Source organism: Takifugu flavidus, chromosome 20, assembly GCF_003711565.1.
Source record: "Takifugu flavidus isolate HTHZ2018 chromosome 20, ASM371156v2, whole genome shotgun sequence".
NCBI lineage: Eukaryota > Metazoa > Chordata > Actinopteri > Tetraodontiformes > Tetraodontidae > Takifugu > Takifugu flavidus.
Genome location: NC_079539.1, coordinates 7,732,685 through 7,759,938, shown reverse-complemented (window position 1 = coordinate 7,759,938; position 27,254 = coordinate 7,732,685). Strand labels below are relative to the sequence as shown.

The 27,254-nt window shown below is 43.3% G+C and overlaps 2 protein-coding genes across 6 annotated transcripts; both read left to right on the top strand.

Annotated features, from left to right (window-relative positions):
- Positions 1–684: 684 nt before the first annotated feature.
- Positions 685–1,104, top strand: LOC130517630 (transmembrane protein 250). Its single transcript, XM_057019632.1, has one exon. The coding sequence runs from the start codon at positions 685–687 to the stop codon at positions 1,102–1,104; it is 420 nt and encodes a 139-aa protein (XP_056875612.1).
- A 3,982-nt stretch (positions 1,105–5,086) lies between these two features.
- Positions 5,087–26,956, top strand: LOC130516917 (nucleus accumbens-associated protein 2). 5 transcript variants are annotated; one of them, XM_057018315.1, is made up of 8 exons: positions 5,087–5,300; positions 5,410–5,636; positions 18,848–19,024; positions 19,119–19,877; positions 20,672–20,842; positions 21,673–21,778; positions 21,992–22,089; positions 22,177–26,956. In XM_057018315.1, exons 3-8 carry the CDS (start codon positions 18,913–18,915, stop codon positions 22,704–22,706), a joined length of 1,776 nt encoding a protein of 591 aa, XP_056874295.1. In that variant the 5' UTR covers positions 5,087–5,300; positions 5,410–5,636; positions 18,848–18,912; the 3' UTR covers positions 22,707–26,956. The 5 variants fall into 5 exon arrangements, with proteins under 5 accessions (XP_056874295.1, XP_056874298.1, XP_056874296.1 ...); XM_057018318.1 differs by having other exon boundaries at positions 5,109–5,300; positions 5,450–5,636; XM_057018316.1 differs by having other exon boundaries at positions 5,109–5,300; positions 5,392–5,636.
- Positions 26,957–27,254: the final 298 nt, after the last annotated feature.

The window sequence follows — 27,254 nt, the reverse complement described above, 5'->3', positions numbered from 1 at the left end:
TGGAACGCTCTTTTCTTTTGGTGGGAATTCATTTCCGGTTTAAGTTTGTTTTGGGGGAAGCGCACTTCCGCTGTCACGAGGCAGCTGCCGTCGTAACAGGATGAGTCGATTATTTTACGACAGGACGTATATCGCTTCTTTGTCTGTACTCGTCTTGTATTGTATGAGGACTGTAAAATATATATGTTTATGTAAAGAAAATAGGGTTTAAGGCGTCATATAAGATTCCTTGAAAGCCAAACCAGTCGCTTTGGAGACAACTGAATGTAGGACTATCAGCACGGTCTCTGAGCTTTTTTCTAGGTAGGAAACGCTATTTGAAAGCCATAATGGATCCACAAACATTGCTATTTAACACGGTTATTATTTAAACAATTATATCTACACTCCTACACCGCTATTGCTGAATTGATATCTTGTATACCACTGCCTGCACTTGTTTTAATCTTTCAATGCATTAAAACGCCTAATTACTGTCATGTATTTATAGGATCTGGTTGCATTTAAAGTGGAAACCGACTGGAATTCACGTCAGAGACTACCAGGGGCTAAATCTCATCTTGTGGCTCTTGCTAGAGCCAAATGGTCTGAACTAATGATGCTGACTGGCTCTGCAGTATCCACTCTCTCAGAGGACTCCTCCAGTAACTCCTGCTCACTGTGCTGGGCTCCAGTAGCCCACCCATGCCTGTGATTCCCATCCCAAGAAGGGTGCGCAGCTTCCATGGCCCCCACACCACCTGCATGCACTCTGCCTGTGGGGCCACACATGCTTCCAAGCTAGTGCGCACCAAATACAATAACTTTGACCTGTACCTGCGTTCACGCTGCATGTACAGCTTCCTTCGGTTCCTCCTCTACTTTGGCTGCAGCCTGTTGACGTCGTTGCTCTGGGTAGCGCTGTCCGCTCTTTTCTTCCTACAGTATGTCAGTGTGCGTGTACTCCTGCGACTACAATACAAACTGTCTGTCATCCTGCTGTTGCTAGGTCACAGGCGCCTGGACTTTGGGGTGCTTAACAGCCTGGTCATCTACAGCATGCATATCACCCTGTTTCTTGTGGGAGGGCTTGGCTGGTGCTTCATGGTGTTTGTAGACATGTAGCTGCAATGTGAGCAGCACTGCAAACCTTGCACATAATGTGGATTGTGTTTTGTTGTTATGAGACGACATGTATTGTTTTCAGCAAGGGGGGGACTCTTTTGTCAGAACATCTGATCTGATCTGACTAATTTCACATATGGTAAAATTCAGGAACAGTCTACTTGGCGTGCGTGTGTGCCTCTGAAAGATGCACATGTAATACACTTTGAGACCACTGAAATCCTGCGTTCAAATGCATCACCGGGAAGAAATGACAAACGTAATCTTGGCAACGCATTGACCACAAATGGAAAGCATTCATGTCAAATTCAGCCTGCCTGAAAAAGTGGCCTGAAGCCTCACTGGTGTGGACCATCTGATGTAAGGCAGAGTCATTCATGGCGAAACACGAGGCATGATTTTATAGATGGAGATTATTTGAACACTTAGAAAGCTAGAGCCACTGCTGAGGCTACATTGGTTTGACTTATTTATAAATTCGAGCAACTCGCACACAAGTTGACAACTGCGTGTACGAAGTACTTTTGTGCAACATGAGAGGAGAAACTGACGAACCGTATAAGTGACAACTGTTTTGTAACGTCAAATAAATTTTTCTGTTGATGAAATGTTTTCCACTGTAATATGCATGACCCGGCTGAATGTGTACACTGTGTTGGGTAACACCCATGATGACATGCCTCTGGCGGTGTCATAAGAATGTGTGACAGTTCAAATCGAGAACGTCTGTGGGTCAAGTGTTCCATCAGCCGAGAGAGTATCTGACAGACTTCTCTGTTTGGCTCCTCTAGCATGCAATCGCCAGCCGCAACTAGGTCCCGCTGTTCCTGACAAACATAACAATGGAGATGGCTGTGTTCCAATAACCTTATATAGCCTCGTTTTTCACATGGCATCGGGTTTCCAGGACCTGACAAGGTCCCAGACTATAAAGTTATTTACACGCGCAATAAACTTCAAACTCTTAAAGGGAAATTTTCTTTTGATGCTGCTTTTTTTTCTTGTGCCTTTTAAACCTGAACCTAGAAAAAGCGCACTGTAACCTTAACAGTTTGTCTTTTTTATACAAACTTGCCATATACGGGGGACCTGTTTTGTTACACACACGCGTTCTATCCGAATCTTGGTCTTTATATCTTTAACCCCTTAAAGAGGTCGATCCACTCTTAACTTTCACACTGTTTAAATCTCATGATGAGTGAATCACAATGGCCAGGAACAAAAGATTCAGGATTTCTCAATGAGGGAGGAAAAAGTAGACATCTTCCTCTTTCAGACTAAAGAAATAAGGGAAAGAAACATTCAAATTCAGCAGTGCTCTGTATTGGGCCATAAGAATGCATCACTAGGGAACTTAAAGTCATTTTTTTCTTTCAAGAACCTGATGCTTCAAATCTGTAATATGGAGACAATACTGTATTATTCTATAGGGCATGTTAATGTAAAGCACCACCCTTCTTGCACCACTTTGGGTGTGTGTGTTTGGGATCAGTGCACTACTGCAAAAGCTAACACCCTTCTGCTTTTCCTAATGGGATTCTTGATGGTCCTGTTAAGATGTAAAGTACCAGTTCTGTCGGAGAAACATCACCACTGCATCATTCTCACACATGGATGTGAATTCACACATCACATTTAACAATAGAAACAGTGTTCTGGAGTTTGAAGGTCTGACCCGACTGTGGTGGCACAAATCACATCTCAAAGCTAAAATTTAACTGCTTCTGATCTGGTAAAAAATGCACTTTTTGTGATTTTTTTCAAAGACTAGTTTGAAGATCAAAGCATTTTCTTTTCTTTCTTTTTGCGGCAGGAGACAATTTGAGCTTGGCCATTACTGACTCAATTAAAGCCATGATGCAGCCCCTCCGGTTATTTGTTATTAGGTGTATTGAACAAGTACCCTTTCAATGGGCTCGGGAAAGTCTGCAGATGATCGCAAACATCACGCTTCTGGAGTTTCAGAGAAACCACCATAAATTCTTGATGCATCGTCCCAGCACTTTGAGGGACGTTCTGCCCAAGGACAGCAGGTGAAAATGGTCGTTTGGCTAACACTGGTTAGCACATTTACAGTGACGGTGATTAACGCATCCTTCAAATCAACGGACAAGTCGTTGGCATTAGGAATGTCACTGGCTGAGAGCAAGTGAAGACTCCCATGATCCAAGTCTTCCAAATGGCCTCTTCTAATATGAACTTTCGACGTGGGCCAGCGGCTATGTTATGACATGCTTGAGACTGGCATGGCTGTAAATGGATAATCACCGGGACAACAATGGGCTTTTGTTCTGCAGCTCAACACATCATATGCCTGGCGCTGTAAGCCCTGACGCGGCAGAGCAGAAGTAAAGATCACAGACTGCCTTGTGATGTCAATGTAGAGCAGAAGGTAGATGCGATGATTAATCCGGGCAATCTTATTTTCATTTCTTCTTTCTTTCTTAAAAAAACTGAGATCTGCTTTGTCTGAGTGACTTGCCTTTTTTGTGGCCTGTCAGAGATTTATTGGTGATTAGACACACAAATATACAAATAAATCTTCTTTTCATGTATAGACATGCAGGAAATTAATTATAAACCCAACACTGATCCACAGACACATGATACTCTCTATAAATGTCCCAGGGGATACACTTTAAATATGACAAAAAAACAAAAACGGTTCTGTAAACACTGTCAAATACGATCAAAATAAGATTATGACTTGGAGTCATGAAGCATTTTGGCTGAGCTAAAAGTTTCAATACCTTTAAAAGGTGGGTAGAGAGTTCAACCTCAGCCTATGGTGAAGAGGAAAGTATATTAGATGTGAGCAGAAGAGGAAAGTGACTGAATTTAGTAAGAAGTCTTAGTTTAAAAACTAACATAAACAAGGATTGAGTAGCAGAAACACATTGTTCTTTTTTTTTTTTGCATTTTCCTGACTTCTTTCAGCCAGAAAAAAAGGAAACATGTGATAAAACATGATTTAAATTTATTTAGACTATTAAAATAGAAATAGAAAAGGAGTCACAGAGAAATAAAAGACATTTGAAGAGGTCAGTTTCGTGACCAAATGTACATTTTACATGTCATCCCAACACCACTTCCAGCTGGATACAGTGACATTTATATCCCTTAATGTATCTTACAGCATAATCTATTCTATATACTAGCAAAAATATTATCTTTTTGTTATTCAGTTGATAACATTGATGTACTTTTCTTTGGACGTTGCGACACAAGATGATTTGGTTAGCGGAAAAAAGATATTCCAGCAGTAACGTCTCAATAAAATTAATGATCACATGGTCTTCGTAGATGAATGCTAGCATGACCACATGCTGCCTGGGGTGATCCTCAGTGTTATGCACCACAGAAAAAGCATGCAGCCAGATCATTCCTACAGCTCTGGTCGCTATGAGGATTTACATGAATTTGACTTGGCTAACATTTAGATTTGTCAAATTTAGGGTTCAAATCCTTTTTGTGGTATATTTCTTAATCTCAAGTATAGTTTAAACCTGTAACTTTATTATTCAAAATATCAAACGACTCAGACTACATTTTTGATTCACCTTAGAGTGTGAAACCTTAGAAGAGGCCCCCTTCCTGTTTGTGTAAACAAATAACCATCTGCGCATCATGTGTGCGTCATGTGTGCATCCTGTACGAGTAAAAGGGTTAAACATCTGTCTCTTCTAAGTACATCAATTAAAAGAGTTTGCATTCCCGTAATGAGACCCCCCCCACGCGCCTACAGATCTGAGGTGATGTTGTTGCAGTTCATTTCTAAAGTGAAAATGGTGGCGTTTACTGTGTCCCTGCAGTAAAGAAAAGTTGAATTGAGGTGATGCAGCCAGCAGCTGGCGCTTATAATCATTTACCGGAGCGGCACACATGCGCAGCGAGGAGCCTGAGCTGTCATCATGTAAAGGACACGTGAGGCGAAGCGCACATGTGAATGGAATTCAGCATCACAGGCTCCTCCTGTCGCACCTCTGCTTCTTTAATGCCCCCCCCCCCCCCAGGTGCTTTCTGTACTGGACGGACAGTGAGTGAAGGAGCCCCTCTTGCCCCAGAGTGTCGGGCTTTGCCTCCGGAGGTCTGCACCTTTAAGTCCGCAGAGAGCAGCGAGTTCATGTGTCCGTGAAGGCGGCACGATATGAGCGCAAATACCGCCTGAACGCGCCGACCGCACGGTGTATCTAACAGTAAGTAACCTGGCGGCTCCGGCGGGGGGGAGGGAAAAAAATGTCTGTGTCTTTAAAAAGAAACTCTTTGTCGAACGTTGCATGATGTCAGTGTGCTTGCTGTCCGTAGGCTATACCGTTCATGTGAGCCGCGTTCACTTCCTGCACAGGGACAGAAGCGAAGAGAGGTGGGATAGAGAGATGGGGGACGAGCGGCTGAGATAGAGCGACAGAGTCGGTCAGCGGACCAGAGGGAGACCGGGGCCTGCTTCTCTTTCCTACGGACACCCCGCAAACTTTAGAGGTTACCCAGAGAGAAAGAACGCCACATCAGTTTATGGAATAGCGACATATCGGGTAAATATCCCATCTCTGCCCCGGCTAATTGTTTACAGTGCCTGATTTGTGTGACGCATACGTTTTTTCCTTTGGAAGGGGGGGGGGGGGGGTGTTTTTTTTTAAACATCCGTTGTTCCATCTCTTTCTTCAGCGACGTGTGCTGGAATTCGGGCAGCGGAGCGGTTACATGTTTTAAAAGTGTCCGACGGAGTTAAGTTATTGGCTTTAACTTTCCCGACCCGGCAGGAATGGGAATGGGTTGCTGTTTTTTTTCCCCTTCTTTCAAATAAAAATCGGAGAATGGTGGACAAGTGTGCCACGCGCCACTAAAATGACGTTTCTGCGGCGCGTGATACTGTTTGTAGTTGCGTTTGATGCCGCAAAACTCCGCTTCGCGTTGCCGCAGCCGGAGGGGGGGGGTGCGTTGCCTTCAGTGCGAGCGGAGAAAGTGGCATGACAGTACAGTGGCTCACGATCAAGTCCTGTAAAAAGAAAATCTCCACCCATCAGGCGTCCGTTGCAGGGCTCACGTTTTTGGTTTGTTTGTTTGTTTGTTTTTTGTTGATATCATCGTGCAGAGTCTTCTAAGGACCAGGCACAGAGCGTTTACCAACCAGTAAATCTAGAAGCAAGGGATGTGAGTGAAAGTGTCCCGGCAAACTTTTTAGCACTTTCACTGTAGCCTTGAGCAGGGTGTCAGTTTTGGCCTCGGTTCACCTCATCTGAACCCTACATGAGCCATCTGCTTGTTCATACACCCCCCTCCCACCCCCCCACCTTCCCTTTGTGTACATTGGTGTAGTGTGCGGCTAGCGGGCATGTAGCTTGTGGTAATGTTTCTCATTTCCTGTTACTTTCCTTCCCTTTCACATGCTCTTCTCTTGTACGCAGGGCTGCAGGTTTATTTCATCTCTGATAAATCGCGTCCCGAGTGTGTCGCATGAGTCAAAGGACCTTGGTGTCGCATGAGTCAAAGGTTAAACGTTTGCTGTAATTAATGACCCTCCTTTTTCCCTTTTGAACCGTTTCGTCGGTAAAGCATCTGTAGGTGGCCCTGATAAAACTAAAGGTGCTTTGTCATACCAGGCCTGGAAATCACTTTAGCGGTATTAGGTGGGGTATTATTCTCCGAGTTTAGTGCAGAATGTTATGCAGGACTTTTTTCATTCAGCCTAAATGCAGGTCTTCCAACGCGGCCTTTGATTTGGACGCCTGCCAAGGGGTTGTGATGCTCCCAACAGCTGTATTTGTCCATGCGTATGTGTTTGCATGTGTCGGTGAGTGCGTTAGCATGTGTGTTTGCACGCGTGCGCTCTCCCCGTGTCCCGGGATGCCCTTCCTCCATAGGCCTCGCTCTATACAGCATTCCACAAGAGGGCCCGGGGCTATGCGCGAGTGGGGAGTGTCAAGGGGAGAGAACAACAGAACTCAGCTCCAAATGCAGCAGCTACACACAGATACTGGAATAAATAAGGTAAAAGGCAGGGAACACAGGGGTTGTTTCCCTCTTGAAGCTCTCGCCTTTTGTCTCGCTGGAGCCACAGATAAAAAAGAATTGATGTGTCGAAGCATGTAAAGAAAACATCCCTGCCTCTAAAAAGTGTTCCACCTTTTTTAGTGTGTGTGTGTGTGTGTGTGTGTGTGTGTGTGTGTGTGTGTGTGTGTGTGGTGTGTGTGTGTGTGTTGTGTGTGTGTGTGTGTGTGTGTGTGTGTGTGTGTGTGTGTGTATACGTGCATAGTTATGTGGAGGTGTGCATGGTGCCTATAATGAGTCATTGCTGATGGTATGCGATAAAGCCAGTGGAAGGTATTCTGTTGTCATGCTTAAACTTTCATATTGGAGACTTTACCAGCCTAATTCATATAGATTAAAGCCATATTATATTCTGTAGCTGCTGCTGCTGCTGTGTTCAGGCTTGTTGAGTGCTGTTACTGGAACTGAATTCTCAACAGTTGAATGATTTTTTGTTTTGTTTTCTAAAGGGAAAAGATGGTGAAAGTATACACATGTTGAATTAAATTGCATTCCCATACACATCCATAGCATCCTATAATTCTTTAAATCACTGAGGACTTTTTTCCTTTTTAAATGAGGGTGGGGGGGATCATGCTAACTGCGCTAACACTCATTTATTATTGCTCCCTATCTGGAGGCATTTAGTTGCATTGCTTCTGATACCTCAGCAACCAGCAACAGAACAATCTAGATGTGGATGTTTTGTCATATTTTTTTCATTGTTCATTGTGGTATCTGAAGTCAGACCCTAAAAGGACTCTTAAAATGAGTTATGTTAAGTAAATTATGTCCAAATGATTGATGCTCTGGTAGTTTTTAATACATACTATACCTATTGGGTAACACGTCCCGTGCTCATCAAGGTTTGAATCCATAAAAGGAGAAGCTTTTGGTTAAGTTTTCTCTTCACTGCCCTTGTACTACCTTTAGCCTCATACAAGGAAGGCTTAGATGTTGACATTTAAACCTGTAGTTTTAAAATTACATGTGTGCAGCCCAGGACATGCTTAGGGGAAGGGGGGGGGGGGAGCTTAAAGTAAGAGGATCAGGAAAAGAAAAGAATCCTGAAATGTATCCGATTTTGGGCGATTTGGCTTGCTGTGCTTTTCAGGAAGGCTTCCAAGAATTTAGACAATGAACAGTAAACATGGCATGTTCCCCTTAGAACAATTCCACATTAGATTTCAGAGATCACGTCTTTTTTTTATTATTATTTCCCTGCAGCTCGACAGCCCCCGCACCAAAGTACGTTGCAGATGAATGTGGTACGTTTTGTGCCGCCTGTGTATGTACTGTACTTACACTTGACAAGGAGCTCTCAGAAACTGGCAAATGTGCAGAATCCCCCAACACACACCCGTGCACACGCACACACACACACACACACACATACTCACTCACTCTCACCACCACCACCATCCCTCCTCTCTCGTGCTATGTCTCAGAGAGATTTCTGGTAAGTGACATGTTTGGCCATTGGCATAATGCCTAGCAAGATCACATGGCGTTGATGTCGTGCCTGTGAGTGAGTGAGTGTGTGTGCGTGCGCGCGTGATTTTGTAGGTCTGTACATTTGTGCTTGTGCAAATAAAAAAGAGAAGGGGGGGGCACAGGCGTATTTGATTTTTCCAAGTATTTTCAGCATGAAATGGAGCACGTAGCTGTAGCAGAGAATTAAAGTGCCAAGAAGTATGACAGGAATCGTTTCTGATGTAGCCGTAGATCGCAGATGTGGACTGGATGGAAAATTACAGTTTTAAACCATAGATATGCTCCAGGTTGCTTCGACTCATTCATCGGCCCCGACAAAAAAATGAAGTGTTCCTTGTGCTCGGCGCCCTGGTTGAGCTTAATTTATGTAATTACTTTTTGTAACGTGACGGCTCGTGAATATAAGGTCCCTGCAATTTATGTAAAAGTCTCCAGAGGAAAATGTGTGGGGGTTAAATTAACCTTTTATAACCACGGCCGCCTGACCGGAGGCACCGCTCTGAGTAGGTTGCAACAGCATTCTCAGAACCGTCAGCAATGGGACATTAGGTTTACTCTGAAAGCCAAACCTATAATTCCGGGAATGGTCTCTGTAGACATGCACAGGCAGACGTGCATATACACATTCTGGCACACATAAATAAACCCCACAGAATCTTGCAGATACACTCACTCACTCAGAAGTAGGGAGAGAGAGAGCACTGCGGATGGCATTTATCTTTGCAGCCCACCTCAATTTTCCATGCGCTGTTGCTGTGCTGTACGTAATTAAATTGCTGCAAACTTGAAGTCTCTCTCAAGACTCCTGCCAGTACACAAAGCCTGCTAATTAGCGCATAAAATTCTAAGCGAGTAAAGTAAATGGGCTGACCCTTTTTCTGTGGGGATGACCAGTCCTGCCGGCCAGTTTGAATTCTATCAGGGGTGCAAACAGAAGCCTGACGCAGGACGCTTTCACTACACAGAACACTGCCTCCCCCAACCGCCACCTCACCATCACCAGTCTGCAGGTCTCCTCCACTAGCGTCTTAGCAATGGCTAGCATGATAGATACTCCTCGCTAGTTCATAACAAAAGTGATCCCGTGACACTTGACCCTCAGGCATTTGGTGACGGTGTTGACATTTGGGATTGGAACCCCTCCTCCAGCATTTTAAAGTGCACTTCACGTATCCCTGATATCATTGAATTATTAGTGCTGGCACCCGCCACAGATCCTCTGAGCCGCTGCCATCATGCGGGGAGAAAAAAAAAAACTGGTTTCTGGATCGGAACGCAACTTTTAGTCGATTTCAACTTATACCGTGATTAATAATTCACGCCCACTAAAGTGAAAGCTGATCAGGAAACCTTGTACTGGACTGTTCGACACCCTAATGTGTCAATTTGTTGCAGAATTCCTCGTAGCGGCTGTCATCGTGACAAGACAAGAAGCGCCGTTGTCGGCATAATAAACTGGCAGATACTCAAACTGCGACTCTTCTTTCTTTTTTATTATTCGTGCTAAGAAACAAACAGACACACAGGAGTTTTCCTCAACAACAGCATGTTTTTTTTTAAAATAATCTCCTGGAATATATTCAGTTATATGATCTGTATGTGAGCACTGTGGTATGTTGCTGCAGGTTCATGCACCATCAGATAAGCTTACTCATCTGCGTACTGCCACCCACTTCGTGGAAACGCTGTAGGAGTACCCTCAGCTTGTGTGTTTGTTTGCACACGTGTGTAGTCATTTTTGGGAATTGCTCTGTTTCACCTGTTTGAGGGTAGGGCCTGTTTCTGTCCTCTGGTGCCAGCAGGAGGCGTTCATTCAGGGTGACGAGGTTACCTAAGGTGACATGTTATTTGAGCACGTATGCTTGCATAGCGTGACGCTGACTGAAAGATTTCACCGGTCACACCGTGTGTGTGTGTGTGTGTGTGTGTGTGTTGGGGAGTTGGAGGACCAGTTGGAGGGATGTAGGCCCTCAAAATGCAGTAAATGTGTATTCTATAACACAAGGACTTCACCACCCCGCAGCCTTAGGAGTCGTATCATGAGAGAGTTTCGCCACGTGTCACGAGACTCACCTACATTGATTGAGATAAAGAGCATTTGGTTGTTCTCCCTCCACAGAGAGACTCGCAGCGTTCTGCCGTGCTCTAATTGAGAAACGTACGTCCCCCATTTGGCTTTGTGTCCTCATGTCTTTGTGTGGGTTTGTGTTTGCATGCCTGTCTGCAGACAGTGAGGCACTGATGCTGAAAGATGTGTCCTCATTTTTGCATAGCACCAGGCTCCTCTGGCGTTCACGTCGGGCCACTCTGATGTCACGCATGTGCCACTGCTGAAAATCCGGCACACAAACGGCAACTCTGAATGATCAAAATGGCACATTTAGCCTCACCCGAGCTCATTGCTTTTTATCACTCTCTTCCCCTCAGTAGCGACATAAGCATCTTTTCTTTTCTTTTTTTTTGAGGCTGTCAACACCCTCCCCTCCCTTTCTGTATGACAGTAAATACATCACTGGCACTTTTTACACATGTCTATCACAGTCTTCTATTTTTAACCATAACTGTCGTGGCCGTTTCTTTCTTTTTGGATCAGCAGTTGTAGATTTCATGCTGCTTCTCTGTTTTCTGTAGACCTCTTTAATTAGATTTTATTTTCCAGGTGCTATACACTTGCTAGTTTAACACTCAAAAAGGCATGTTCCTGAAGTGAGGCATGTTCCTGAAGTGAACTCTAAAGGCAGTGAAGCAGCGTAGGAACAGCCTGACGCATTCTTGGTTTTCCCAGAAGACATTTTGCGACTGTAAATTACAAAAGGCCAGAACTTGTAAAACCATTTGGACTGACGTATGGTGCCGTGCCTCATCAGCCACAGCCAAGTGGGATCCAGCGCCGGGTTTTCTGGTCGTGTTCGCTGAATAATAAGTAAGATGTTGCAAACACACTCAAATCTCAGTGTTACAGAGGTGCGAGAATGAGCCTGAAACACTAAACCCAGCTGCTTTTGACATCTTGGAGGATTTATGTTCCTCCATAATGCGGCCAAATACCGCAGTGTTGGGAAGTGAAAAAGGGAAAAAGTCAAAATCATCATTACAATTACCCTAATGGGCTTTACAGTCTTTAATGTTCCTGACACGCTTTGTCCTTAGACCCTGGCATCAGATAAATTATATGTGTATGAAAGAAGGAAGCAATAACATTTTAACATTAATATTAGACGGTAAGCAGTGACACGTCGAGCAGCAACAGGCCCTGGGTTTGCTGATTTGGCACACTGTAACCTTTTTCCTGCATGCTATTTTGGTAACTGCCCCAGCTGAACTCACCTAGATGTTCAGGCACCACTACAAGTTCACATGGTAGCTTAACGCCGCCCACTCCAAACTGGCTGCTGTATTTCTAGTTGGCTTTCTACAGGGAACGGAGCCGGCTGTGGTACCCATGGTGGCGCCGAGGCAGCAGGAAGGAGATTTAATGTAGATCAGACAAGGACAAAGTTGTGACTGCCTCATAAAGTGAAACCTGATGGATGCGTCTTGCCACAAGCTAGTTTTACCCCATCTTGAAGCATAATTAATTGAAGTCTAACCATGTACTTGTTGGAGGTGACATCATAGTTCTTCTTGATAAACAAGACAAAGGAGGGCAACAATAATGTTCCCCGATCCCTTTGAAAAAATGATACTTTGCTGGCAGAAGATCAGTGTCAGCCAGCATGAAATCGGGACCCTCGGGCTCATGGAAAATGTACAGTTCTGCATTTTGTTTTTGTCACATGGTTGCTTCAGAGGTTTCAGCAGAAAGAAACTGTCTTAATAAAAAAAAACAAAAAAACATGTCACATGGCAGTCAGGTTGTTCTATACTGTATCTAATTATTTCTGCCAATGTTGCCTGACATACACGCCCTGACCCAGATGCCCCCTGAATCAAGCCTCGTGTTCTCCAAAGCCTCATTTTTTCCCCTGCTGCTTGCACCAGTTCCTTTAAGGTTAGAAAGCAGGGTTGCTTTTTTTTTTTTTTAAATTTTGTCTGAGCATTCGGTAAAAATATGTAAATATTGCGTTAGTCTGTTTTCCCCGGTGGTTGGGTTGATGTACTGCATGTTTGTCCCTCTTCAATCCCTTGAGCTGACATTTGGGAGTCGTTAATTTTGGGGGTGGAATCTTTTGATTAGAACAGAGTATGAGTTGATGTCACTTGGCCTTATCTATTGCTTTGCTGTGACAGGTGGTTTCTGAATCGACCGCTCATTCTGGTATGGTTTTGAGCTATTAACCTTTGACCCTTGAGCTCCACCCGCCCTCTCTGTTTGTATGTCTCCTGCTGTATCCTCTGTTTTTTAATGTCACTGGTCACAACTTGATCACACCTCCCCCACCCTCACTGTATGCCCACGCCATCAGGCGTTTTTCAAGGACGCGGGGCTCTGATCTGTTTGTTTGCAAGCATCCCGATATCACGAGCTCCAGTTTGTAATGATGTCGTCGTCACCGCCGCTGCTGCTGCTGCTGGTGGTGTTTGTTTGTTTGTTTGTTTGTTTTACCTTCCACAGTCACACGGAGTTCATTAGCGAGGGCTTTGCCTCTGGAGAATCACTCACAGAAACGCATCACAGACGGATAAATGCCTGGCCTGTGTTTTTGTTTTCTCGAGCATATCGCCACGACAAGATAAGTGGCATCCCCCTGTTAAACTCATTTTAATCCGCGATGGTACAAGTTTAATGTGCATTCAGCTGTGATCGTCGCAATGTTTGTGCAAATCCTACAAAACTCATTTAGATATTTGTGTATGTGCTTGTCAGCCCTCCACAGAATGGGCATTTTCCAAACTCTGTAAAACGGATGTCGGGGAAGGTACGATGTGGCATGCACTTAAATTTATCAAATTACTGAAATGTTAATCCTATCTACCAAAAAATGTGATTTGTGGAAAACAGTGAAGGCAGTTTAAAATAGTCACTTGCGCCCAATATCCAGTGCTGCTGCCTGTTCATGAAAACAATACTTATCTACAAAAACAGTAAATGCTTGAATATTTCTTTGGATTAAAACTGAATGTTTGTTTAATTTTGTCTAATTTTCTGTCCAATTTAGGAACCGGCAACAGCCTGCAATTAAAGTGTTTGCTAGCCACCAGCCACTTTTAATAAGCATTTTCATTCATTATGCCCACAGAGATAATTAACATCCAGCTATCACTAATTTATAATTTTTTCATTGCCCACAACAATACCTGCTTCCTTAGCTTCATACTGCAGTATTACTCTTATCCTGCTTGTGAAGAAACAGATGTTGAAAGGGATGTTTCTAGATTTTCTTTTCACTTTTTCAACATTTAGGTAAATCAGATTTTGGGGAAATGTGTAGGAGTAAAATAACATGGCTTTAAATCCTTTGTCTTGGTGGGGTTTTTATGTCTGCTGCCTGTGTGCAAAGTAGCTTGGGACTTTTGTTACCTTGAGTTGGACCTCAGACATTATTGGTGCATACTGAGTGAAATACAAGTGGAAAGATACCAGACGGTATTCAGCCCACAGCAAATCATTTCTTATTTGTCTGTTTATTACGTAACTGTGAATCAGCGTTTTTCTTTTTTAAAGAGACGATGATTTTGATCCTGACTATGTGCAGACGACTTTGCCCAGTGGGGTCTATACACAGAGAATGATGATAAGCAGTCTCTCTCTGTCTCTCTCTCTCTCCCTCCATCCCATAATGATACTCAGACAGACACCCGCTCTGTCCCGATTGGTAGGACTGTTGCCAGGGAGCGTTGCCTTCTCAACGTGGATAGAATCTGTTGTCTGGTACACTTTAGACATGAGAACAACTGCAGGATCTGAATATTTATAGCTCGGAGACTGTTCATGTGGAGATTGTATAGCAGCAACATAAGCAAGAGAGGAAGAAGTTCTTCCTGTACTCCTCCTCTTCCTCTTCCTCCTCCTCCTCCTCTATCTTTGCTGAATTTTGCACCCGATTCCAAATCACTGTTGTCCCTTATCATTATTTTCCTGTCGATGTTAGATGACATTTTGGTGACGTCACTGTCTGTACAGTAAGTAAAAGTTAGGGAAACTTACATTTTGGAAATTAGCCTATTTTCAGTGACATGCAAATTACATGTAAAACGTCCGATTTATTTGTGACTTTTGCCACCTCACTTGAGTGCTATTGATAATTTCTCTCTGGATGCATGATGAGTGATAATTAAATCTGTGCGTGTGTGTGTGTGTGTGTGCCATCTGGTGTACCGTCTCATTTCTTCATATTATTCAAATATGCCTGGACCTGCTGCTACTCTTAATAACATTGAGTAGGTATGAATACTTGATTAAAATTCCCACATTCCGACAAAGCGTGCGTCGTACCCTCGATCCCTCAAATTGTTTAGGCACACACAGTCATATATGGTGCTGCGGCGATTCTAAAACCACACCTTGGTGGGCAAATAAACATGCCACGGAAATGCACACACATGCATAACACATGTTAGGTAAGCAAGTTGAGGAAGTTCTTTTTTTATTATTATTAGGGAAAGTCCACATTTAGTATGTGCATTTAGGGAAAGGCGGCGTTTTAGTTTGAATATTTACATTTAAAAAAATAAATATAAAAAAAACCCAACCCTTTGCGCATACACACCCACATGCGTTCTCATGCGGCTGTATGTTCCTGCGTGGCACACTGCTGTCCTGTCTGCCTGACTCGACATATTCGCTGCTCGCTTTCCTTTGCTCTCCGTCCCTTTCCGCCCCTCCTCCCCCACCGCGTTCTGCTCGGCTGGCACGTACATGCATGTCTGTAGAATCTCTGGCGTGCACTGCTGCTGTGGCACGCGCCAACTTCACTGCAATGCAGCCCTGTGTGCATTAATTGGCAGAGAGACGTCGGCTATGTGGTATGCGGGGTGGATGGGGAGGAGGAAGAGGCAATATAAGGACACAGGAGTCGTAATTAGTGATGGATAGACCGATGGACGGCCAGAACGTGCACTGCTGAGTGTGCACAGATACCTGACTGTGTGTTTGTTCGGGAGAGCAGGGGTTTGTGTGTGTATGTCTGTTTGCATTAGAGTGTTTGCGGATTTGTGTCTCCTGCATTTGACTGTGCTCTTTGTGTGTGCTCACTCATGTATGCCTATATGTGCCGTGCTGATATCGCGCCGCTAAGGCAAAGCTCTCTAAACCAAAGCCTGACTCGCTGCATTCGACACTTTGTGATATCCTCCTTTTTTATGTTTCTGTTGTCGTTGAAAAGGAAAAGTTTGCTTGGTTAAGCACAACTTTCGTCCCTTCATGTTTCCTTGGTGAAATATTCATTTCCATATCTGTTCTGAGACCTGCTACCCCTGTAGCACCGGCCAGAGAGCTTCATCCATTTACGTGCGTGCGTGTGTGTATATGCACAGATCAAGTAAAAATATACACAGTCGGGGCAATTTTCCGTTCTTTTCCTCCCACGCACATCCTTCTGGAAGTTATCCTCTCTTAACTGTTGTCCTTTATCTTTCACTGCCTGTCACACACTGTGACATCTGGCTGCTGTCCTCCCTCGTTCGCCTCAAACAAAATCGAGGAGGTCCTTCCGTGTGTCGGCCGGCGTGACGGACAACTCCGAAATGTCACCTGAATAAGCCGAGCAGCCACAGCGGAGGCGTGAATTAATCATTTTAATTTATCAATTCATGTAGAAAACACAGATTCGTGTTGTGTGAAGACAACTTCTCTCCCTTTGTGTGTAGGTGGATGACAGAGAGGCCCTTGCATGATTCAGAGAAAATACTGTGGTGTCCAAGACTAAGTGGTCCTAGCCCACACTTTATTGTCCAGATCGACTCTTCATCACTTCGCTGAATTACTGAAGCGTAAAAGAAGCGTCTTGGTTCTTCAGCTTTTTTAGTAATACAGTACAGTTCAGTACAGCCATTCGCCCCCAGTTTCAGGTCAGACGTTATAGATTCCCAGGACAAGCTTTCACTTAAATGGTAACTGCAGAACAGATGTGTCTACATTACAGGTTGTGTATAAATAGCAAACTGTCGCTTGGATCACCTAATTGGCCAGACTGCCTTTCCTCCTGCTCACAGTCCTGCGTTTAAAATACGCTTTAACATATATCTTCAATCCTCATCCCGTCTGCCTAGATGAGCTCTTTTCCCCACACCTCCACCATCGTGTGGATATTTATCATTACGTGCCACTTTACACGCCACTTTTTTCCCCTTGCACCGTCATTCTTCTCGAATTGCAGTAAAATGTTTTTGGCTTGTTTTAGATTCTGCCGTTGAAAGGATAAAAGGATTACAACATGTTGAAGATTTTTCTTTACCGAGATGTGACGCACTCCCTCCAGACTTGCGTCAACAAGGGATTTTGGAAGTTCCAGTATTCGACATTCTGATTAAAGACAGCGTCTCTGATATTTGCAACCTTGTGCTCATTTCTCCTTTTGATATTTCTAGTAAACCATATAGGCATTGCTTCAACCTAATTGTCTTTCCGTACCCGTATTGTCCTCAAATGACTTTCTCTGTCTCAACTATCGCCTCCCTCCCTCCCTCCCCTGCTTCTCTCTAGCTCTGCCCAGTCTCTGTCTCCGTCTGTAACTGTAGCCTGTGTTTTTCTCTCTCTCTCTCTCTCCCTCCCACTCCCTGCGACGTATAGATACTGCATTGATCAGACACGCGCGCAGACACATGCACACAGGCGCATACACACACTGTGCCGCCCGCCCCTTTCATCATTGATTCGCTCTGTTCTGCTCTGCTTTCTTACTCTCTCTCCCCCCATTCTCTTTCACCCTTGCTCGCTCTCTACAGCGGCACTTGTTGATTTCAACCCTTGGAGAATAGCGAGAGGGGAGAGAGAAACGGAGAGATAATGACAGAGAAGCTGTGAGACAGTACTAGAGCAGCGAGCAGGGGGAATGGAGCTTTGGAGGAAAGAGAGCCATAAGAAGAAGGAGACTGGGGGAGGACAGAAATAAGTCAAACAGGAGAGAGAATCGTCTTCAAAACAGTGCAAAAAAACTCTTTAAAAGAAAACGAGTCGACCAGCCGGAGTGCTTTCCTTCCATCTCCAGTTACCCCTCCTTGCTCCTGGTCCTGACTGCTGCTGGTGTGTTTGCATGTGCCAAAGGCTCCATAGTGTGTTTAACCCGGAGACACACAGGTCAGAACTATCTGAAATAATATTTTATACAAGTGTCACGGGATGTTGAAATACAATCTCTTCTTCTGTTATGTTTTTTTATTTTTTTGTGCATGTGTAAAAGCAAAGTTGTAGCTGGATTGTGGAGCTTTATTTTGCATGCCAAAGTACACAGTAATGTCCCTGTGTGTGCGTGTGTGTGCGTGTGTGTGTGTGTGTGTGTGTGTGGTTTTATATAAGTAAGCTAGATTGTGTGCCTGCCTGTACAGAGTGCAGTAAGTGGGAGAAAGTGTGTGTATGCAAGAGAGGCGGTGACATTGTTGTTTTTTTTTTTTCCTTTTCAGTTTACATTCCTGGAAACGGTTCTGCTGTATTGCTTAATAACGAAACCGTGTGTGTGTGTATACGTGTACACACATCAGCCGCAAAATCTTTGCCTCATAAGAGTGAAAAATGCAGCTGAATTAATGGAAATCTGTCGGCTTGGTTCTCGTCAGGAATTTGGAGGGCAGATGCTGACAAAGTGGAAGAGTCGGCTAAACTCCTAAATTATTTTAACGTTGTGACATGAATATGTTGCACATGATCAGCGCCGTCTCCTCTCGCAGAGAAGTTCTCGCTCACTCGCTAATCATCGTCTGAGTCTGAAGCATGTAAAAGGTTACATGTTAAGAAAAGTGTTACGGAGAGTGACTGTAAGCCTTTTGGAATTCTGGTCATGCAAACGGGCTCTGATGACAAGAAACGATGCTTCTGATGAACAATGGGCATGAAATAGCTTCTTTTTTTTTGGTTTGTAAACTGATGTAACTCCCCAGTTCTCTGCCTCTACTATCTCACCCACTATCTCTGCATCTCTTTTTCACACCTCTCACTTCTCCCTCATATTCACTTTCTGTCTTTATCTCAATTCTATTTTCAATCTTGCTCTTTGCCTCCTTTAAAAGTTCACTCAATTTTCCCTCCTCACCTCTCTGCTTCCCTGTGGCATATCTTTTCATTTTTCATAGTCCATCGCTACATTAGTCTTCAATTGTGTTCTCCATGCCTTCTCTTTTTTTTTAGATGCCTCTGGTAGTGGCTGAGTCTGCAGTCGGTATCTGAATCCCCCTCCTTACTCTGTGGCCAACATGTCCCAGCTGCTCCATGTGGAAATCCCAAATTTTGGAGCCACAGTTCTGGGCTCCCTTAATGAGCAACGCCTGCTGGGCCACTACTGTGACGTCTCTATCCTGGTCAAAGGTTAGTAAGAAAGCCCTTTTGGGATTTTAAATCAACGCTAGATTTATAATAAATAAATCAACTTCTGGCTTTTTTTTTCTGTTCCGTCAACAAGGTCAGGCTTTCAAAGCCCACCGGGCTGTTTTGGCTGCCAGCAGCCTCTACTTTAGAGACCTCTTCAGCAGCTCCACCAAGGCTGAGTTTGAGTTGCCCTCCTCAGTCACACCTGCTTGCTTCGAGCAGATCCTCACGTTCTGCTACACAGGGAAGCTAACCATGGCTGCTAGTGAACAGCTGGTGGTCATGTACACAGCTGGCTACCTCCAAATTCAGCATATAGTCGAAAGAGGCATGGACCTAATGTTTAAGGCTAACTCACCTCACTGTGACTCGCAAACAGCGGGGTCTTTAGAGGAAACTGGATCTGAGCCACAGAGTCCATCTAATAATGGTAACGGATTAGCGGTGGCTGCCCTTTTGGGAACCCCAGGCTGGTCTCCATCCCTGCTCATGCCGCAACGCAAGATTAAACTTGAAGTTGGTGATCTTACACCTGTGACAATTCCTTCGGTGCAAAGCAAGACTTCGTCGTCGGAGTTGGGGAATCGATTTGTGAGGGCCAGCTCGCTGTTTTACTCCACAGCCGGTGGAATCCCCATCCCCGGCATGCCTTCTTACCACCATCAGGGGGCCGGTGTGGTTGGAGCTGGAGGAGGAGTTGAAAGATCCAGTCCTGGGTCGTCCAGCCTTCCGACCACTGACAGCCCTACATCCTACCAGAATGAGGATGAGGAGTTTGAGGAAGAGCCATATGATGGGATCACAGAGGATACCTACAGTAATCTCTACGGACGGTTGGTCAACCCCTACGGGAGTGAGTATTTTTCTGATGTCAGGCTTCCTCCTTGTGAAGAACAGTATTCCTTTTATTGTTCAGTGTTCTGTTGCTCCTTTCTAGAAACAAGGAGAGTATTAAATTTTGATTTTACAGCATGCCCTATTAGATTTCCTTCCACTCCAGCAAATGTTACTTTTTTTGTACACCGCACAAAACACTTGTCCAAAAAATCTTGGCAAATGCTCAAATGCTAACGCATCACATTTTATCATTGTAGTCATGGACGATCTGCTTTTGGCTGACAGGAACTAGTTGATATCGGATAAATCTAAAATGAGGCCTGGCTCGCAGAACTATATATTCTCTCAGGATAAAGATAGCTTTACGTAGTTATGTTTGACTTGCATTGGGAACAGTCCTTGTTACGGCTCCAACAACTGGACTGCATTTTGTCATTGTTTAATTCTGTCTTCGCATGGGTCCCACATAGATTCAGCTGAGCACGCATCCACACACATGTTCAGATCCGTGACACAAACGGTAAACCCATGGCCAATCATCAGGTTTGCCTGACTCTCAGGTTCGCGGTAACATTTTTGAGTGTGAACCAAACACCCTGATTTCAATCTGTCCCCTTTTTAAACTGCAGCTGATGCAGCATTGTGACTTATCTGGGGTACATCTGCAAAGCTCTGAAACATTAATGAAACACACTTAAAAAAACCTGAACAAGATTATAATAACCTCTTTTATTCTCAAGTACTGTAGCTATTATCTAATCACTGCAACGGAGACAATGTATTTATCACAATTATGAACTCTTTTCTCAGTCCAGGACAAGCAAGAAATTGCACTTGTGCCCTCGGAGAACCGCAACTCTGTGCTGATCCGGAGGGACCTGGTGGCACTGCCTGCAAGCCTCATCAGTCAGATAGGCTACCGTTGCCATCCTAAACTCTACACAGAGGGGGACCCCGGGGAGAAGCTGGAACTGGTAGCTGGTAGGCATGCACAAATTACCTCATGTACTCTTATCATATGCTAAGAACAGTCCAAACTTCAGTTGTTTTCATTTGGTGTCATTTAGATTTGTAGCGCAGTTGGTTTCTCTCATTAAATTTCATGGAACTGCAAATAATAAAAAGAGGACCTTCTGGAACTTAAGCATTGTTAAAGTAGAGGGAAAGCCAGAATTAACTGAACCGTTAGATTGAGGGGTGGGGGGTTCCCGCGGCTCAGCAGCTTATAACCGCGGTTTGATGATACAGTAATTTGGGTTCCTTCATTTAGACTACAGAGTTTTCAAAGAGACCATATTCTCCTCAACTACATTGACTATGATGGAAGATAAATGAGCTGTATGAAGTTTCCAGTATTCATGAAGAGCTGCCCCTGGTCCCGGAACCACATTCAGAACTCTCTTCAACTGTCTGAACACAGACTAGCAAAAATGTGTACTTGCTGTTCGAATGATTGCTTCTATTGTTATGTTAATTGATTCAAAATTGTTGTGCCTCTTGGCCAGGTCTCCGTCACAAAAGAGCTCTAATCTCAAGGGAAAACATGGTAGAATGAAGGTTAAAATATTTGTACATTTTTCATCACACAGCTGAAGCTGGATTTAACAAATCTATGAGCAGATGCATGTTGAAGTGATTTAACAGATATTTTATGGTCAATATCAATTATCCTGGCAAACATAAAAGACATCAAAGAGCTTCTAAATGGTGTTTTCGCCAAGGAGGAAAGATGCAGCCAGTCAAGCTTTTGCATGGAGACACAAGATGATCAGTTTTCTCAGTTTTTTTTCCCCTCTTTGCCTCTACATCAGGTACGCAGGTGCTCATGACTCGAGGCCAACTGATGAACTGTCATCTGTGTGCTGGAATCAAACACAAAGTGTTGCTTCGCCGTCTGCTGGCTACATTCTTTGATAGGTGGGTACATAAGTATGAAAACAGAACAGTTTCCTTTGTTCTTTTAGGACGTTCTGTGAGACTTCTACAGCAACACTATAACAAACCAACTTTCACAGTCCATCTGTGGCCATGTTGTGCAATGCGGTTGTTTTTGTGTGTTTGGTCGGTGAGTGAAAGTCTCTGTGGCTTTTGCTGACTCTGCCCCCTGGTGTTGATTCTGTATTCCTCCAGAAACACTTTAGCCAACAGTTGTGGTACAGGCATCCGTTCCTCTACCAGTGACCCCAGCAGGAAACCTCTGGACAGCAGGGTCCTCAACGCTGTCAAACGTAAGCTGACAGCTTTTTTTTCTTTTTTTAAACTTTAATATTTCTCAACGAAAGCTTGTCTACATGCGGCTTTTCTTCTCTCTGCAGTCTACTGTCAAAATTTCAACCCAAACTTCAAAGAGAGCGAAATGAATGTGATTGCTGCTGACATGTGCACAAATGCAAGGCGCGTACGCAAGCGATGGTTGCCCAAGATCAAGTCGATGCTACCTGATGGTATGGAGGTGTACCGGGCGGGGATGGGCATGGGTGTCCCCGTGGGCCTGAGCATACAGCAAGGGGCTCCTCAGCCTGTATTACCGCTCCCTTTCGACCATGACTTCAAGCCCCTAGAACAAAGGTTGTATTCTGATCGCAAGGACCCTCATAGGACTCACCCGACATTGACAGAAGACAGCCCTGGAACTGGGGCGGCTGGCGCCGATGCAGAAGGTGAAAGTGAAGGAGTGGTCCAGGAGGAACAGGAGGAGGATGAGGATGAAGCTGGGCTAGAGAATGTAGCTGGATCACTGGGGGCACCAAATTTGATCCGAGGAGCAGAGGCAGGCAGTGGTGACGCGACGTCTGAGCAGGAAGGGGAAAGTTTTGGACAAGGGCTGAGGGTGAACGGACAGTGAATGTCCCCATGGCTGCCTCTGATATTGTGAAATCTTTGTTCACCGCAATTTATTCTGCTTGCCCTCACTCTAAACATCACGTCCACCATGCTTCCTCCTCCTCTGCACTTCCTTAACAGGTACTATTGGCACCAGAAAAAGGCACAGCCGTGTTGTAGGACTTACCAGACAGGAATTTCTTACTTGTGCATGCACACATGTGCTCGCGTACAAAGAAATTGCTGTCGGTGGAAGTACAGTAATAACATTGGATGTAGACACAGGCATGACATGAAGACAAAACCATAACCCTTTTCTGTTGCACCTTTACTTATTTACACAGTGTTTTGGCATCCACAGCGATGTTACACAAGTCTGACAGCAGAACAAATGACTATAATGATTTATTTCATTTAGGATTACAAGGCTGTTTGTGTAGGTATAATGGTTTGGATCTCATGTTCTTGGAATGATGCTTCCGAAAATAACCGGCACAACATTCAGACAATGGGGAGAAAAACAAACGCCGTGTGAGAACACTGTACATCTTATTGTAAAGAATAAATAAATAGATATATCTACAAGATAATATGACCACAAAATAACAGAAAATATCTTTAAACTCTTTATTTTCTTGTTAAAACTACAGAAACATGCAGGAACTAAAGACTTAAAACCTTAACTTGGATTTTTTTGTCTTGTTTTGGACAGTCAAAGTGATGCCTGTGTCACATCCCCCCAACAACACGTGCAGAGCAAATCTCGCGCATATTTCTCACCCTATGATGCTAGCCTTTAATATCAATGCATAAAATCTACTGTCCAAAACAAAGTGTATCAATGCTTTTTACCTCTTGAAATTGAAATCACCTCCTTCTGTCCTAGAAATACAGAGTGAAATCAGCAAGATGACAACAGCTCGCATGCACGTGTACATTAATGAATACTTTGAATTATTTAAAACAACTAAGCCACAAACCTGCATCAAAAGATAAGACAAAAAAAGAACAAAAAAACATCAGCTACTGTTGCCATTATTATCCATCTTTAAATCCCAGTTCCCACAGGAATGTGACCTATGTAAGGACTTGGATGGGTGCGACCCAGGCTCGACTGTGTTTGACACGGACCCCTTTTTTTTGCCCTCTTTTTTTGTGACAAAAAAGAGCGTTTGTCATTATGACTAGATGAGGCTTCCATCCTGATTTTGTCTTTTTCCTCCTTGTGAGGGTGTTGGGAGCTAAATTATTTAATTAATCAAATGTTTTGCTGAGTTATTGCACTTGCGGAATGGCGTTTAATCGAAGACGAGGAGGACTTCCAGGAGAAAACGGAAATGAGTCCATAAGTCTAACAGAGACTTTAACCTGTATTTGTTATTTTATTTCTCTGTCTTTGTACCCCAGCTTTTAGGGATACAACCCAAATACCCTTGAGTCTCCCATTGTGAGATTTGACCAACTTTTATATTTTTACAAATTCAGAGGATTGAAATGAACAAACGAACCCCAAAATTATTGGAAGCCATGAAACCTTTCAGAAGTGTAGCTAAAGACAAAGTGGCTGAACAAAAGAAGCGGGAAAATGAAACCAAGAAAAAAAGGTGTAGTATTACACGTACCTGATGTATTTAATTTGTCTGTTCTTCAGTTATGTGCCTCAAAAGTTGGGCCGGATGATTTTCTGTGTGTTCTGAGGGTTTCAGAATATCCGGGGGAAGCTTTAATATGGCCCTGCACAAGAAACCCAGGGTTGCAATTGCACTAGGTAATAATAACGACGTTAACGGAATCTTTTGTTTTCATTTGGAAAAATGTGATCCGTCATTGGTAAAACAGGACTATGACAGAGCGACTGAGAGGATAAATGAATGTAATGTAGCACTGCTTTGGTGAGAGGTCCAAACGTTGACTGAATATGCTCAAACACTTTTTATATGACTTTGTTCCTTAATTGTATGCGATTAAAAAAAAAAAAAAGGCCATAACGCAATTTGAATGTGGATGGTGGTCTAAGATTGGATCTGGTCTTCCGGAGCATTTTCCTCAGAAAAGTGAACTCTGTGTACAGGCTCTTTTGTTTGTTTATTTTTGTTTGTTTTTTTAAATATTTTTTTATTCTTACTCCCAAAAGTCATTTTTTTAAGTATTAAAAAAATACATTTAGCATCTATAGCAATATAATTGATAACTGTTGGCAAAAAAATTACAAGCAAAACGTTATAAATGACCATTATTTTTGAATTTGATAAGAATCCGCACGAGAATAAAGCAAATAATGGAATGGAAAATATTGCCATACTCCACTGCTGTGACGAAGGGGTGTGGAGCAGTGCCTTAGACTGTGACTGTGTAGGTGTAGATCTCCTGGTCTCAACGTCTATGTTCACCCTGTAGATCAACCTTATTATGTTTGGATTTACAATTGTATTCAACGACCTTCAAGAAGAGATGCATGTAGATGCTCGAGCGTTTGCTTATATTTGCCATCATCTCTGTCTTACAAGGGAAGCCTGCAGAGCAACACCTGGCATTCTAGCCAAACCTGGTTTGAATTCCTGTAACCATTGAAAAAGCTAATGAACGTTGTCCATTTATTTCCTGTGATGTATTTATATTTCAACTTCTCGTTCACCAAAATGTTTTACAGATCCAAAACATTTACATTGCCAAACCTTGTGGGGGGGGAAAAGCCCTTATTTTTCTTCTGTTTTGAATGTTTTCTTGTGCAGGGTGTATTTGAACACGAATGATGTTGCACTATACTGTAGACTGAGAAATTCTCAGAATGTCATGGTTAACCCTAAGGAGGATGAGCTGTATTTGAGGGGGCGGAAAGACAAAGTCCTGTAAAATTCTCTTATTTTTTTGCTTGAATCTAGCGTCTCCTTCATGCCGGATGGTGTAGTTAAGACTATTTTTCTCGTCTAGTGTGTTCTACTTTGCAGGGTTTAGCCCTAATCATTACCTTTTGATGATCACTGAAAGTGGCTATACATGCAGTATAATGCATGGGATCTTTCTTTTCCTAAAATGATTTCTTTGCAAATAAATTATTACTTCCTGAAACATCACACACTGCTCTGTCTATCCCCGTTTGCTGTCAAAATAATGGACACAATAGGCTTTGTTCCCAGCCCTGCAAACAAAGCATTAATATGCAAAGAGACACTTGTATCATAAAATGCATGCCATTCAGAAACACACATTAATCCAATGAAACCTCTGATCTTTATGCACCATGTATTTTATGCTGAATAACTGTTGTAACTTGGCAACCAGAGTGCGGAGACTTGTCACGAGAATGGATATATTTTTATCATGCGCCCTGGCCTTTTGTGGAATGTCTGGGTAAAGTCTGACGTATTATCCTGGTAATAATGTGTATCATATAACGTTGGCAAAACGGTGGTAAAGAATGGAAAATATTTAAAAACTACTTCTTTGAGCGACGCAGAAAAAATGCACTAAAAGTTTGTATGTGTCTTTGAACATAATGCCAGCACTTTAGAGCTACTTAAAGTAAAGGAAGAGGTAAAATGGAACTGGGTTTGGCAAAAAAGGAGAAAACACAACTTTAAAGCCATGTGTCCAGAGCGCCGACAATCAGAATAGGGGTGAGAACCAAAGTGCATTATGAGAGATCTGATATGATTAGCTGTACTTTTGCTGTTGCTTTGTCTTTCTCCTGCTTGCTCTGGTCTGTGTTGGCTTTCCTGTGCAGAGGGACACGGTATTGTTAACTGCAGTCTGTGGTGGTTAGAAGTATGAGCAACAAGGACTAATGGATATCGGACTGACCTTGGTGCTTTGTGAACAGAGCAGTCCTATGCTGGCATGGTTCATATCTGTAATGCTATAGCAACCTTGGGCTGAACTTGGTCTTACCTTTGGGCTTTTTACCTCCCAACGAACAAACTGTATTAAAATAAACGGGATTTCATCTTGCCAGCCTGCACTTTGATCATGTAATGTTCTTAAATGTCAACATGGCCTGGACCAGGGAAACTGGAATGGCTCAATTTCAGTGTTGATACCGCTTTGTGTTTCCTAAGAGAAATGTTTCAATGTTTATGCGCCTTCTGACACAAGCGTCAATAATATATATGACAGAAATGCAAGTTGCCACTTTTGATGTTGCAGAAGAATCTACCTTTCATTCCCATTATGGTATATCACCAGTTTCAGTCGTGTAGTCTGAGAATACCTGATTTCTTTAAATGCAATACAGAAAAATCTGCTTTCTAATAAAATTACTTACTTCACCATTTACTGCTGTCTATTTTTGCTTCTGTTTGAGTGTGAGTGCAACCTATTGTGCTTCCAGAGAATATAGGCTCCAGTTTATAGGGATTTAAATCAGAAACACCACAAAATATCAATTACTGAAGCTACCCGATAACATGCTTTCTAAAAAAGGTCATTTGTAAAAGTATGTAAGTAACAATGTAGTATGACGACTGCTGAACCAAGACAATATAAGTTTCTCTTTTTCCTAATCAATGTAAAGGAAAATTTCAGAGGCTTCCATTTAACAGGTCATATTCAGCTTTATAAAGCGTCTGGGGTG